At 37.0% G+C, this 15,478-nt stretch overlaps 1 protein-coding gene across 2 annotated transcripts in view; it reads right to left on the minus strand.

The window, feature by feature from the left end:
- ATG5 (autophagy related 5) overlaps positions 1–15,478 on the minus strand; it is an 84,365-nt gene that overhangs the window by 53,464 nt on the left and 15,423 nt on the right. For both annotated transcript variants that reach the window (XM_075046701.1, XM_075046702.1), the window contains 2 exons: positions 15,008–15,086; positions 8,920–9,082 (listed from right to left, as the gene is read on the minus strand). In XM_075046701.1, the coding sequence (XP_074902802.1) occupies positions 8,920–9,082; positions 15,008–15,086 (242 nt within the window). The remainder of the gene's footprint in view (positions 1–8,919; positions 9,083–15,007; positions 15,087–15,478) is intronic.

Consider the following 15,478-nt stretch of genomic DNA (forward strand, 5'->3'; position numbering starts at 1 on the left):
ACATATGAACCATAAAAATGATGCACAGGTCTAAGTACTTGGGCAGAATCAACCATAGCATTAAATAAGAGACAAAAGACTCTCCAACTGATGAATCAGAACCATAGAAAAACTTCAGACTGGAAGTGCCTTTGGAGGTCAGGCTTTGGAATAAAAGCTCTGCCTCAAAAAAAGAGCCGTCTACAAATGTTAAATGAGTTTGCTCGAGGCCTTGCCCAGTCAAGATTTGACTGTCTCCATGGCTTTCCATTCAACCACTTTCGCTCCCCCCACCCTAACAGCCCATGAGACCTCCTCCTGCCACAACTCCTAACTGTTTTCCTTTGTAATTGCCCAACTCCACTGCCAATGGAGGCACGTCTGAGAGGAGTCTGACTCCATCTGCTCTACGAGCCTTCCTTTTAGGTAGCGGAAAGCAGCTATTAGATCCATCTTCAGCCTCCTCATCTCCAAGCTAAACAAGGCAGCTCCCCCGCTCTCTTCTAACACAGCATATGCTCCAGCCCCTAATCATCCCAGCAGCACTCTGCTGGACTCTCTTCTGTTTGCCCACATTTCTTTTGTCTTGGGGTCCCAAAGAGGACACAGCATTCCCAGTGCAGCTTTACGAGTGCTGAGCCGAGGGGATGAATTACTCGCCATCTGGCTATATTCTAGGGGGCACAAGGGCTAAAGCAGCTCCCTGGTTAATCTTCATTTCTGCAACACCACACGACAGACTCTTCATTCAGCTCGTTGTTCACCATTACCCACTTCCACAAAGCTGCTTCCCAGTCATTCCTTCGCCTGCCCCCGTATATGGGGTTTCTCCTGTCCCTCGTGCAGGACTTTGCACTTGCATCCCAGCTCCGGGAAGCTCCTGCCTGCCTACTGCGCCAGCTCCTCACGCTGAACGGCAGATCCGCACGCCTATCAACTGCTCCCACCAACTTTTTCTTCCAGTCGTAAATAAAATCACCAAGGGTTTAAGCTGTCACATACATATAATCAAATAAACTGCACTGTACAGAGAGCTACAGGTGCAAGTCAAGGATACAAAGTGTATTTTCTTAACATTAAAGCAAGGATATTTTCTACTGACTTCTGCTCTAACAAGCATTACATTTAACTGCTACAGCCAGAAAGGAGTCTTCTCAACATTTAGTATCAATTCTACTTCCACATTGTTTCCAAGAAGACTAAGACTCTACATGCATACATAGTTCTGCTGACTGGTGAGCAATTTTAACCAGTTTTATAAAAAGTTAAATTTTGTGCTGTATGCCTCAAGCATGAAGCAGCTTTGTTGATGAAAGATAAATATTTTAAACACTTCAAAACTAACATATCGTGCTATTCAGAAACAGTATTTACAACGGGTTATTCTCATTTCTCAGCTATTTAAAGACCTGCCTCTAAACGACTTTAGGCCATCTAAACTCATTGTTCTTATACAATAAACCCACAAATAATTACAATTATCAAGGACTTCAGGAAGAGTCTGATACGTATTTGACTCTTGCTGACTACTACAGTTCAGTGCCAGCCCTTCTGAGAACACAGTTTGAAATACTACTATGGCATAATTAAAATGTAAGATTACTTTTTTTCTTTTGTATTTTACACATTGCCACAGCCACCCTAACAGTTATTAACCCTAAAGTTAAAGTATTCTTGCTGTTAAACGCTTAAGTTACTTGGGCATTTTGACAGATCATGGTATATAATACAAACCCACAGCTGAAGAGGGCACACAAGTTTACTAGTCTTTTCAGACTATCTTCAGGCACAAGGAACTATCAGATATGGAGAGATAGGACCTTAGAACTGTTTTGACTTAATGCAAGTGACAAAAACTAGCTACAGAAATATGTGGAAATGTTCTTCACATCACAGATAGCAAAGTAACAACATTCCACATGAATGCACACATCTGAAGTAGTCATAATTTTGCCTTGTAATTACACAACAGTTATTACCTGAAATATCACCACCGCATGATGCGCCCATTAATCTTACATACCCTCCAAATTCACATTCAGCTAGCATGTTATTATATAATACCGCAGGAAAGCAGTAGAGGTAGTAAAATTTGAAAGTGAAAAAAAAACAGGCTTTACTCGGCCTGTCCATGCTACACAAGACATGGAATCACCACAAAAGTAAACACCATGCTAACTAGCTCAAGTATTATTAATATTCAAGTACAGTGGTACAGGCCTTAAGGTTGGCTACCTAGGTCCATCACTCCCTTTTTAGTACTATTATCATGTAAAAAACGTAAATCAATTTAACTCTGCTTGCCTATGTGCATTATAACAAATTTCCAACAGCAGTGTTTGCAACCAGAGAACAATTAGGAGAAACTTCTTTATGTATAGTTAGCTGTAAATTCTCATTTAAAAAAATATTAATTCATAAGCCACACTATAAATTGACCTACAGATGCAATGCAAGAAAAAAGGGGGGATTGCTCCCCTAATACTGTACAATTAGGTTTGAGATCAGTGTATTTAACACATTTAATTTTATGCTGTAATTTATCCGTTATATTTTATAGCAAAGCAGTGTTCTGAAGATAAAGATATAAAAGCATATTGCTTAAGTTTTGCAGGTTAGCAGGACATTTTGAAAACTGTATGACAAAGCAGCATTTCATGCTTCAGATTATGTCAGACCCAAAAATGCCTTTCCCCCTGTCTTCTTTCAATATACACAAGGCAGCCATACCCTACCAACATTCTTTTCACTTATTAAACGTACTCACGAAACAGAAGTTTCACTTTAAGTACACTGCTTCCTTAACACCACCTCCCTTCATTTCTAGGTCATCAATTTATCTGGAAAAGGTTCAGGGGGTGGGGGTGGGGAATCATCAAAATGGACTACTTTCTTTCGTTTATTCAAATATGAAAATGCATACATCCTACCAAATTTAAGCTTTCTGTGCAGCCTAAAAGCAGCTGATCTCAGAAGGCATTGTCATTTAAGCTAAAAAGAAAGCTCTGATAACTATTAAACAAAAATGTGTAATCCACTTTTGAAACACATAACCCACAGGTTGTGTAGGAATAGAGCAGCAGGGCTTGTTACAGACTAACCTGAGTAAGTCAAAGGGAAAAGGACCCCTGACAATTTTACCTATCCTCCAGTTCTCTGGTCCAACTCTAGATAGCCTGGGTATTTTAATACCTTCTTTGCCTCTGATTATGCTCTGTTTATATACATGAAAATAGAGCAGCATATCTCCATATAACTCACTAACCTACTTTGCCTGCCCCATACTATGCCTTTTCTAAAATACAGCTTTTCTTAAATGTTAAGGAACCTTTATATTAATGCATCTGTAAAATTCAGGAGTTTACTAGCAGAAAGGAACTTAGAAGCATTCCAAAATGCAAAGCAAAAAACCCTCAACAACTAAAGAAAGTTAATTTTAAAAATGAAGTCCATTTTTTAGAGACCGTATACTCTGAAATTTAGTTAGACCTTACACATCTGTCAGGAAATGACATATTTTGAGGGGGAAGGGGAGGAAGGAAAGCAGGAGGCAGTAAAAAATAAAGGTTCTGCACCACTTACACCTAAGTAAAATAGATTTAGAGAAATACAGTCAAAGATTCTCTCAATCTGAATACAAGTATACTAAATATCTGAAAAAACTACAGAAGACAGGAGGAGTGAAGGTAGAGAGCCAGCTTATCTGTGATTCAAGCTGCAGATGAAAGGCACACCTGCTTCAGTAGGAAGCCTGGAAGGTGGCTATATTTCCGAAGAAATGGTAACATTCCAGGAGGAAGAGAGTCAAAATGAAGACAAAACACAAAGCCCTTGAAACTGCAACAGGTATATAAATCCAAACTCTCCAATATATATGAATAGATTATATGGTTGGCAGATTACCTGGGCCAAAGATGCAGACACCTCCGAGCTTGCTCCCTCAGAGTTTGACAGTTTTCATTAGACATATGGACACCTAACACAAGATGGTGAAAACACCAGAAAGCATGTTTATCTTTCCCTGTCAATCTATCTCTAGGCAACCTCCTCTCACGGTGGAGACTTCAGTATAAAGTAGCATTGTGAGTGCTGGGTTACCTTTTGCTTTCCTCCCTTTTCTGCCTTTGTGGAGTTCATGTGCCTCCTTCGAGATGCACTGATTCTCACCGGCCTCGCAAACCCAGCAGCTCTGCTCTGCCCCCTTGTTGACAGCAGAGCGGAGAAAGCCAAGGGGGGAATTCAGGCTGCCATCAGCTCACCGCCTTCGCGCTGCGACAAAGGGCAGCTATGCAAGTAGGCACCGGGCCAACACAGAAGAGTAACAAGGCAAAAGCCAGTTTTGGGGGGGGTGACAGTTTAGAATCATGACGCTGCACCCATTCAGGTGGGAGCATTAGTTCAGTCATTTGTGCAGAAAGGGTAACAAAGCCAGTGAACACTGCAGAACTAACACTGAAGTCTAGGTCACAATCCATTACCAGAAAAAAAGCCCCACAACCAAACCCCATACAAAAACCACTACCACCAAAAAAAAAACCACCAAACAACCCTGGGAAGGCCTGCTCTGATGCATCTGATTCATCCTGCAGGTCCAGCCTGCCTGAACCTAGCCCCAGCTCAGCACCAAAACAGTGCTGGGCTGACTTTGTGCAGAGCTATTTGAATCTGTCTACTCCACACCCCCCCGGGTTCCATAACATTAGCAACCCCAATGTTGGGTGTATGCCATGCTATCTTAACTCCAGAATAAGCAGGTATTGACACTAATTATAAGAAAACTTGATGCGTTTCCAGAAATTTTTAACCACCAGCCCAGGAAAGTAGTGACTTGGGTTTTTTTTTAATACTCTTTTAACCAGTACACACATTTTCAAAGCTCAAAAGGATTGTTTAGTCTTTCTTCACAGTTAACTCAATCTCCACACATAGAACATGGAAAGATATTACCATTTTGGTAGTGAGACACTGAAGAAAAAAAAGATGGCTTTGTGATTTAAAAACTAATGGCTTTTTCATTCATTCTCCTCTTAAATTAGGCAACATGCACTTAGAAAATCTTCAGGAATTTAAGTTTCAAATGATTAGTTGAGATTACTGTTCAGCTACCAAAGCATGCTTATCATCTTAGACTAACGTAAAGAACAGCATCGCTCCCATCAGTTCTCTGCAGAGAAACATACATATCACACCTAAGTGGGCCATATATACACAGCACAGAAGAGATGCTGATAATGTATGACACCACTATTTCTTTTTGGCAGTTCAAACATTTCTAAACAGGCATGTGATAACCCAGAAAAAACATGACTTCTGCCCCTCAAAAACCCAGGTCTGGTTTTGATACAATTTAGAAATAAATGCAAGACAAGACAGGCCTGATTCTGTCAGTAAGACAAGAAAGAGATCACATGCATTAAAAGATAAAATATTGCATGTTCCAAATGTTTGCAGGGTTTTTCTCCTTTAATAAGAACAATTCAATATGGCCACTTTTGGTAAGCCCTACAGTACGAATAAGCATTACATTCTTTTTTCATAATATTTTCAGTAAAATAATGACTTCATTATATTTTATAATACATAAAGAAGCCTTAAAAATGGCTATGAGTTTTTACTGTTTATCTCCCCCACTCATCTATCAGAAATACCAAGTCTAGTCTTCACCGGTTATAAAGGATGCCCGTGAAAATTTCAGGGTATGGTTGCTTATGTCTCTCCACAACTCATGAAAAGCAGCTGTGTTGAATCTAAAAACCCTCCTTTATGAGAACCATTGTGTACTGAAGTTATAGATATTAATTCTTTGAACCATGCAAAAAATACAGCTGTCCCCCTAAAAAACAGTTGAGATTTCATTTGTTTGATCCTGAGTCATCACTAGGCCCACAGTCTTAATGTTTCAAAGCTGAAAGCCTTTATTTTTCCACAAAAAAGGCAAGAAGAAAAAAACCACCCACTTGAAAATCCTCTTTATCCATGATTAAAATGGCCATAACACTATTAAAGCAAGAACAGTATTAACATTTTCCATCAAGAATAGTATTAACATTTTCCATCAATTCTGACCAAAGAATTTTAACAATTCTTAGAAGGGAACGGAGGTCAATATAGCTACATAGCCTGCCTTTATCGCTTCCCTACCACAGGTTAGACATCCATGACACTGGTCAAAATTAGGGCAACACAGATGTACCTGTCCCAAAGAAGTGTTTTAGCTAAGAAATAGCTAGTTTATGGACAAAAATTGGCTAACTGAAGTTTGAAGAACAAGCAAAACCACAGCACAAGCAACAGACAGTAAAGCATGTTTACCTTCCTGATTTGGTAGCAGATTAACACAAAACCAGAAATGCTGGGAGGAGGGATGTAAAGGTTGTTATGAATACTTACCAGCTGTAACCAGCACAAGATTTTGCCACAAATTCACTATTACAGCTCTTCCCCTAAAAGTCATCTACAAGAAACTGAAAAGTTTCTCATGCTACCTGTTCAAACACTTCCTTCTCAGCAGAAACATTCACACCTGTAACTGGTAGTTACATTTCTCCAAAAAAAGCAAAATTGGATTTTTTTTTCTTTCAAAAACTTAAGTTTAATACATAGCCTGTAAGTATTGCTATCACTCGTTAAACAAATAAAACTTCCTATATTTAAGAACTGAAGAAAATTGTTTGAAGTTTCACAGAAAAAAAAGCCTGCAGATGTATCATTACTTACAAGGCAGTTATCACAAATGCTACTTTCTTTTCTTTTTTGTGGTCATTCATTCTGTTTCACAAAGAGGTTTAAAATTATTACATCTCAAACGAAAGCCTATAAAAACATATTGAAAGATACAACATGCTTAAAAAGACTTTTCTTGGTTTCACAAGCTTTTCTTGTTTCTCTTTTATGAAGAGCTGAGAAATTAAAATTAGCATTTGAAAGTATTGAAGAGATTGTTTAAACTTCTCATTTAGGTGTCAGATTCCACAGGTGCGATTTCTCATTAAGTACAGTGAAACCCTGAAATCAACCTTGCTAGACAACGTCTGTTCTTAACATTATAAAGCAAACCAGTAAAATTCTGGTTTCCCTACAACTGAAGATACTCTTAGACAAATAATCAACTAAACGATAGAGCCCAAGATAAGCACGGAAAGAACACACTGGATATCTGTTCTCTTACCTTACATATTGAGGTTATCAAGGTTCTGTAACTTCTGGTTAAGAAAAGAACCTTAACTCATACCATTTAATTGTGTGGTCAACTCTTCTGCCATTATTATAACTCATGTTAGAGGTCTTTTAATTTTAAAAAGCATTAATAAAAAGAGCACATAAAGTGCACTGCTGGGAACACTTGGGCACTGGGACTAAGTGACCGGATTTCTTGTTGCAATAAAGCTAATAATTCTTGAAATAGTAAACAAAATTATGCTGGCACAGCATTTTGTTTCTCTTGAACTAAACTGCTTGCAAGACAGCAGAATAGTTTTTTCACAGAATTATTAAAATTGCAGTTTAAATTGACTTGTAACAACATAAGCTTTAGGCAAACATCTATTTTTATACTGATTCTGGCTTCCAGTGGACCAGAACTCTTTATTTACTGCTAATTCACAAGTGAATATATTATCAGTCAGTTTGCTGACTAATACTTGTACAAAACAGAATCTTTCAAGAAGTACTTTGAATTGAACCAGATAAAATGCAATTTCTTGATAAATTTTGCAGGTACGTTTGCATCCCTCAAGATCTTACCACTCAAATAGTAAATTAAGATAATCCCTCAATTTCTAACTTCCCCCAATTAAATAAAAAATAGAAACCAGAGTTTCTAATAAGCACTCAATCTTCAAAATTACAGTAATACCTTTATTATGAAAGGCAGTACCACTAAACAACAAAAAAAATTAGAAAACTCACACACTCACTAAATACACACATTAAACCCAAACTAATTTGGAACCTCACTGTCTAAAGCAAAACACATGCCTGAGGTCTTCTTGCATTCAAAGCTTCTCCTGTTTCATTTAATTTTGTTTAAACATATGGGAAGATGTTAATTCTAAGTGTTTAGTATTTTGCATCTCAACACAGAATAAATATCTTCATGCTTACAGCTTCCGTAAAATAAATTTACCAATAATAATATAAATGACAGCTTCAGGAGATGATGAAAACACATTGAAAGTGGTGTTTCCACCCATTGCAAATAGCAGTTTCTGAAATACTTTCAAAGCTTTTCAACTTACAGGCCTCTAAGAAACATGGTAAGAAAGAGAAGACACTAAAACCAAAAGAAGTTGTATTTTGCACTGCAATATAGACTCATGCCATCTGTGCAAAGTAAGAACACTAATTATTTTCGAACATCCTGTTCTGAATTATTTTACTGACTTTTTCAAGTCAATACATATCTATGCAGAAATCTTTGTGAAAGCCATGGTAGTATCAGCAATAAAAAAAAAAAGAAAAATTGCTAGAGAGGAAAGTAAAGTTATTAATCTACTGGGCAAGTTTTGAAAGTTTACCTATATTGTTTATCAGTGACAATCCTTAAGCATTAACTAGAGACAACCTTTTTTACTTTACGGTTCGAGATAGTTAATACTGAACAACACTTACACCCCAGGTGCCCCCCAAATAAAGAACATCAGTTGCACAAGAGTACACTAAACAATATTTATCTATTTATTTTGGGTTTTTGCTAGTTTTGGTTGTTAAAACAGAGTCATGACCCAATTTAGTTCCTTGAATAACTCAAGCCACATTTAGATTAGCATATAAATGGTGACTTTAAAAAAAAAATTTTTTTTTAATCCATCTTTTCCAAGACAATAGACTAAAATTCAGCAGAACAATGACATCTCATATCCTGTACCATGACTAAAATTTGAAATTATATGTTAGCATGCTAGATGTAAATATAATTAATACTTGATGCATTGTATTTACCATTCTGTAATCCCATCCATAGTTGCTTATGATCCTTTTTTTGCATCTCATTGATGACTTGACTTTTGTGCTTTAAAGCATCTGCTTCTTTTATAGAAGCCATAAAATGAGCTTCAATCACATCCTTAGAATGGCAGTGTAGAAGATCCTTTTCTGGAAAATTCTGCAAAGAGAAAAGATAGCTCAAGAGAAATAAATGTATCACATACCTTAGAAGATGAAGAATAAATGGTAATTTTAATCAGGTTTATATTTATACAAAGCAGCACCCTGGAATCTTCTACTCTGCTGACAAAAAGGTTTTGCAGTGAAAAATGTTTCATGAAAAATAAAAGTTGAATAATTTTCTGTAAAACCAGAAATTACTCTAAATCATCTAACGTCAACTTGATAAATACATTTAAATGCATCAGTGGATGTATTTAGGCCCTTGCATCCAAAATTCAGGAAATGAAGAGTTTTAACATGTTTTCAAGCAGATGTTCAATTCTCTGGCAATGAACAGGAGAAAAGGGGGAGAAGTGACAAGCACGCAATTCCTATTGACTCTCAGTGGCAGTTTAGCACCCGTTTCTATGCAGGCGTTTGAAAAACGTTTCCTCTAAGTATCACCATCCACATATATGAACTATAGCATGCATGCCACTTACAAACATTTTTCCTTAGAGATATTGGAAATCCTTGTCAGCTCCAACTTTACCTAATACATGTGCTTATTGACAGCTTGTGTGACATGATTCTATACCCCTTTTATTTGGTTAGAGTTGGCACACTGCATTCAGCATTGCAGATGCACAGTTACCACTCCTCAGGTAACTTTGATCCCCTCAGTAGGTGACAAGTACCTTTCCCAATTAATTTATTAAGGAATTATAGTAGCAAATCCTGTTCAGGTACAAAAAAATATTTCTTTGGAAATTAACTATTTAGAAGTTCAGCACTGTATAGGTATACAGTTAGGGTTGTTCCTTCTCTGATTTTTCTTTTATCAACACTTAGTATCACTTGCCATTTTACAATAACACAAGCATTATCACAAATTCATAGTCTTCAGTTTTCAAAGTTTTAAAAACCCAGCATGTTTTATCCCCTCCTTATTCATCTTCTTTTCACAGTTGCTTGACTATGCTGAACAGTGCAAACCCCCAGAGCCAAACTAAAGTGGCATCATTAGTACTCCCCTTCATAACAAGGGCTTGCCACTTATTTTTATACTTCAATTCTCATCTATTATTCCATAAGAGGACCTTTCCTCTTAACTCATTACAAATTGGCTATTTAAAAAAGGCTTTTGTGAGGGACTGTGAAAACCATTTTAGAAATACAAGTACATATAATGGGATATTTTTCAAAGGCTTTTACAACATAGTTAACATGTCACAGTAGGAGCAATATAATGCTGGAAAACCCCATATCTTCCCTCCTCCACATAAAAGCAGGAAAAATAGTGAAGACTGCCTCAAACTATAGGAACTCAAAATATCCAAGAACCACCAACAGCTGGCAGTATGAAAGGGAGCTGGGGATTTCCTTACCTGAAAGGAATTCTGAGGACAAGAATGGTAGTTCCCTCCTCATTAGGTTATTGAAAAGGGTTGGAAATTAAATAACAGAATTTCATATAGTGACTCCTCCTTATGACAGCAAACCCAGACTCTGGAAACTGTGGATCAAAACGATGAGTATCTTCCAAAAACAGGAGTATGAAGGGAAGAGAAGACTGCTAATATCTTTTTCACTGAAGTATACATGGTTTGGTATTGAACACACAAAGGGAGTGCTGTTGTTACTTAGGACTGATGTATATGGAGCTGACTAGAAATCTAAGGACAGAGATAAAGCTTGTTTCTCCTATGAGGATGGCCAAGTATAAAGACATTAAAGAGGACAGAACAGAAAGGAGAGTTCTTCTAGGGCAGACCTCACTCCTTTTCTCTCCTACAAAGCTGAGTGTCAGCATAGTTGGCCCCAAGATGAATGGAAAACATTACTGTGACTGTTACTTGCCAGCTGACATCTGTATAGGCCTGTAAAATACTTTTAGAAGTTTAACTTACTTGCTCAAATAAAAAAAGTAAAGTCTGGTAACCAATCCAGAAGAAAAGAACAGTCAGAAATAGCATACTTCAAGATCAAAAAAGTTCTTTACATGCAAGAATTCAAAGTGAGACACTGGCATCCCTCAAAAAAAAAAGATGAGACAGTGGAACGTACCTAATGTCAAGTAATGTAGAAACCTAGAAACTGACTTTCACAGTTAAACACTGAAGTTTAGCTAAGTTTATGAAAACAACAGTTTTGCTACAACAACTGTTTTGTTACACATACATCTAACATTTTGTTACACATACATGTAAATATAGAACTGTGGGGTCTTTTTTTTGGACATTCTTGTCTTTCTACAGGTAGGCATCTCCCTGCTGACTTCCTTCCAATGAGTTTTGAATTACAGGGTATGTAACTCCCCGGGGAAGTGTTCCAGAGAACATGCACAGTGTGGTCTGCAGAATAGCAAGGAGATACTTAAAAATGGTCAAAGCTAGCTACACTAGCGAAAAGAATCTAGCCACAGTACTTAACTACAAAGGTGTGGCATGATTAGTTTTCCCAGCTTCTAAGTGATAACACTGTGGAAGACCAGAAAACACTCCTACATTCTCGGTGCTGTCTACTATTTTTTTTAGAAGAAAAACACTGACACATTTCTGTGCAGTACTGTGACTAGAAGCTGAAGAAACCTAAACCATGAAAGTGATAACTTGGAAAACAACACTGCCGCATCTACAAAAAGCATATGAAAGAGTTTCACCTATATGAGACTACCAACAGAAAATACGGCATCCCCATTTATAAACTAGGGCACAGAATAATAAGTTTTATACTTAAATATAGAAGATGTATGCTTGTATTTTTTTTTAAAACTCTACTTTCCTTCTTTCTACTTGAGGAAATAGTAATCAAATGTAAATAACTTTATTCAGTTCCCTGAAGAAAGAGAGAATTGTAAACAAGCTGGTAGTCACACCTGGCTACACAACTATGAGATTTACAGAAGGTTTTAACAGAACCCATAAGCAGCTTGAATTCAAGTACTCTTACTGGTGATGTCTTACTCCCTCCATGCTCTGTATCTTTGAAAGAAGTTATCAAGGGTTGACTCTGATTTTCTTAGAAAGCTCAAGCAGTACTGGTTTTGTTTCACATACCAATAGACAGTTGCAGCATAAACTTGGTCATAAAAAAGTAGGTATCATCTGTACAGACAGGAACACTAAATGACCTCTCACATAAAACTGTTCCAAAACCATTGCAGGTAATTTCAACAGTCTGGTTTCATAACTCCATTACACCCATATTTATCTATCAGTTCTAGTTCATAAAACATCTGTTTATGCTGTGACAGTCTAGTTGCATTAGGCTACATTTACAGAAAATTACACCACATAATCATAGAATACCCAATAATAAAGCATTAAAAAAAACATACGAAGCATATCCAGTGGCAGGGGGAGCATCCATATGTTTGTGTTTAGTTACCAACAGTGGGTTTTTTTCAAAAAAGATTAATTTTTAAAAAACCCTGATTTATACTTCTGGCTTCCACTATGTCTCCTAACAATTCCACAATTTATCCATATGCTACATGGAAAAGTACTTCCTTTTCACTCCACCTGACCCAATTTTTAGCTAAGAAAACCAAAAAGATAGCTGTTATAAAAAAAAAACAGATGCAGTCTTTCCTCCTCTACATCAGGTCATGGGTGGAGAGGCAAGACACCAGCAGATACAGGCTTCAGCACAGGGAGAACATTAGCCTTTCCCCTGGCACACCCAATTTCCTTTCTTCCAATAGTGCTACCATTTCCAGAGCAGTTCACCACCTCCTACCTACTGCCCGAAATCTGGAGAGCTGGTTACCACGCTGAGAACATGCATAGTGCTAAGCATGCTGCAGAGTAGCATGAGATGAGCTTAACAGGAAGGGACAGTTTCCCTGCTCCCTGTAAAGCCACACCTGGCTAACAAAAGCAACTTCCCAGACTACAGCTTCTCATGATTCTCAGACCTTAGTACTCAGTTCAAGCTCATCCTTCTACAACTATTTAAGGCAACCGTATTTCAACTTTACTAGACATATAGATGCATGTTATTTTATTGCATACCAGAAGTACAAATGAATAAACCATTTCTTCAATGCAAACTGTGTTTATTATGTCGTCTGCATACATAACACAGGAGGACAGTTACAAGTAACTGTCAACTTTCAAACTTCTGCTGAACAGAAATAAACTTTGTTTAAAGTTAAAAACATGAAAAAAGAAAATGGACGGGTGGAAAAAAAAGTTGAGAACATCTGTAAAAAGTGTTTTTTAAGGTATCTGTTGTGGACTGCATACTTTGGTAAAAGAAAGGAGAAAGCCATGACAGCAAAAGCTAAACCCCAGAAAAATCTAATACTGTTCAATTAAACCAATTAAAAACTATGGCTCTTTGAAAAAAATAATCCAGGCATAAATCCCACACCTAAACTATTTAGCTGTAATAAACTGTAACACATGAAAATGTCTTCAATATCTTGACATACTTTGATATATTTCAGTTACATTTTGACTTTAAAGAGGGGTTTATTTAAATAAACTTTCAGATTACATCAAAAACACGAAGAGAGATTAAACAGGTGCTTATCCAAGGCATTATATTTTTAAAAACTAAATTACATCAGCTTTTACAATAATACTGCCTTAGCAGTAAACTATTTCTGCTGATCTTTAATGTACACCTTTGAGACAAACTTAAATTAGCTGATCTTTTGGCAAGCAGCAATATAAGGACATTGAAGTCAGTTTACATTACTACATGAAATTGAACATCAGCACTGGGATGCTGCAACTGATTTCTCAAGATGGCTCTACTTTGGGATGGCAACATTCACACACTGCCACTGTTAATCTCCCAGAGCTCTCAGAATGCGTAACAATTAAATCATGATTTATGAAACTAGACACCCTACAGTTTCTTCAGAACACTCTGGAAGTTTCTTCATCCCAGCTTTCTCTGACACAGATCAGAGAGAAGTGTAGCAATTACAATGCTTTCAAAAACATCCCCGACTTCATATTAATTCAGTCATTTTAAAAGTTCCAACATGTGGAAATACATATCATAAGAATGTATGATTTCAGTGCACACTTCCAAAGAGAATCAGACAACTACTGGCAGCAAAACCTTTTCTAAAACTCCTTCAGGACAAGAATTGTTTGAATGAAAGTGTTCAACACAACTGCTTCCCAGTAACCTTTTCACTTCATCTCAAATCTCACACAGTAACGTCAAGCTCATTAACCTAGCGTTTTCCTTTGGATCAGTTTTCTTATTGCATTGTTTCTTTTACAATGGAGAAATTAAAGTTTCAAAGTTAAATACCATGATTTCTAGTCATGATTTTGACTTGAAAACATTCCTGGGATTATCGTCTCAATGCATTTCAGAGTATGAAAGAATCCTGTACCAAAGTACTCTTCTGAGCAAAGATCAGTAGTGCTATGAAGTCATACCTAATGGTTTTACAATGTGTAATCAAAATAATGTCTCTCCTGTGACTAAGCTGTCACAAGACCAAACTCATTTCACTCAGTTCTCTAAAGGGGACCCACAAAGTGTAACAGCATTCCCTGCCTTCCAGGATTTCTACAGTATCTCATATCCATGCTCATGTGCCTAGAAGGATGAGCACTTCTCAATCTTCAGTCAACTCAAGCTGACTGAATTAAAAACATCATACAAAGTTCCCTTATATCCACTCAATTGCACTGAGGTAGTCTCATAACTTATCTTGAAAAACAATTTGGGATTTTCAGGGTATAATAGAATCATTTTCAAAGGAAAGTCACTTGAAAGCATATATAATCTCATAGAAAACAGCTGTAGCTTTACAGAAAACTCTAGATGATTCCTGAAGAATGAACATTTTCCCCTTCAAGTCATACAATTCGCTTATTTATAAAACAATTCTGAAACTTTTTCCTAGCTTCCAAATTTCATGTAATCCCATGCTCACTTCTTAACTAAAGGTGTACTTCAATTTTACCTTGAAATGTACTGTGATGCTCCAAGGAAGGGCTGTATTTGATGCATGGAGATCAAACAGCAAACCAATTGGGTAATGCCTAAAAATGAAGGGATACTAAATGAACATAAAAGCTGTGCATTTAATTCTACATATAACAGTTAACGTACCTGCATATACATGAAAAAAATTAGCTGTTTGACTCCCACAATGAACATTCATTATTGCTTATTCAGAAAGTTATATAGGCAGGTATAAATGACTGACAGTTTCTGGCAGAATCAAGTCTGGAATTCACATGTTTAATATCTAAACCAGTGGTGTCTAAGGTGTGCCCACAAAACACTGCTAGTTTTGTAACAGCAACAGTAGCCTACTACTGCTCTGTGGAATCCTTCAAATCAGTATTTTTAGTTAAAGAGCTTGATAATGGTAGGAATAGCTGGTCCAACAGAAAAGTATAGATGCTTTCAGATATTTAAATGCCACAGG

The sequence above is a fragment of the Buteo buteo genome, chromosome 15, assembly GCF_964188355.1.
Source record: "Buteo buteo chromosome 15, bButBut1.hap1.1, whole genome shotgun sequence".
Classification (NCBI taxonomy): domain Eukaryota; kingdom Metazoa; phylum Chordata; class Aves; order Accipitriformes; family Accipitridae; genus Buteo; species Buteo buteo.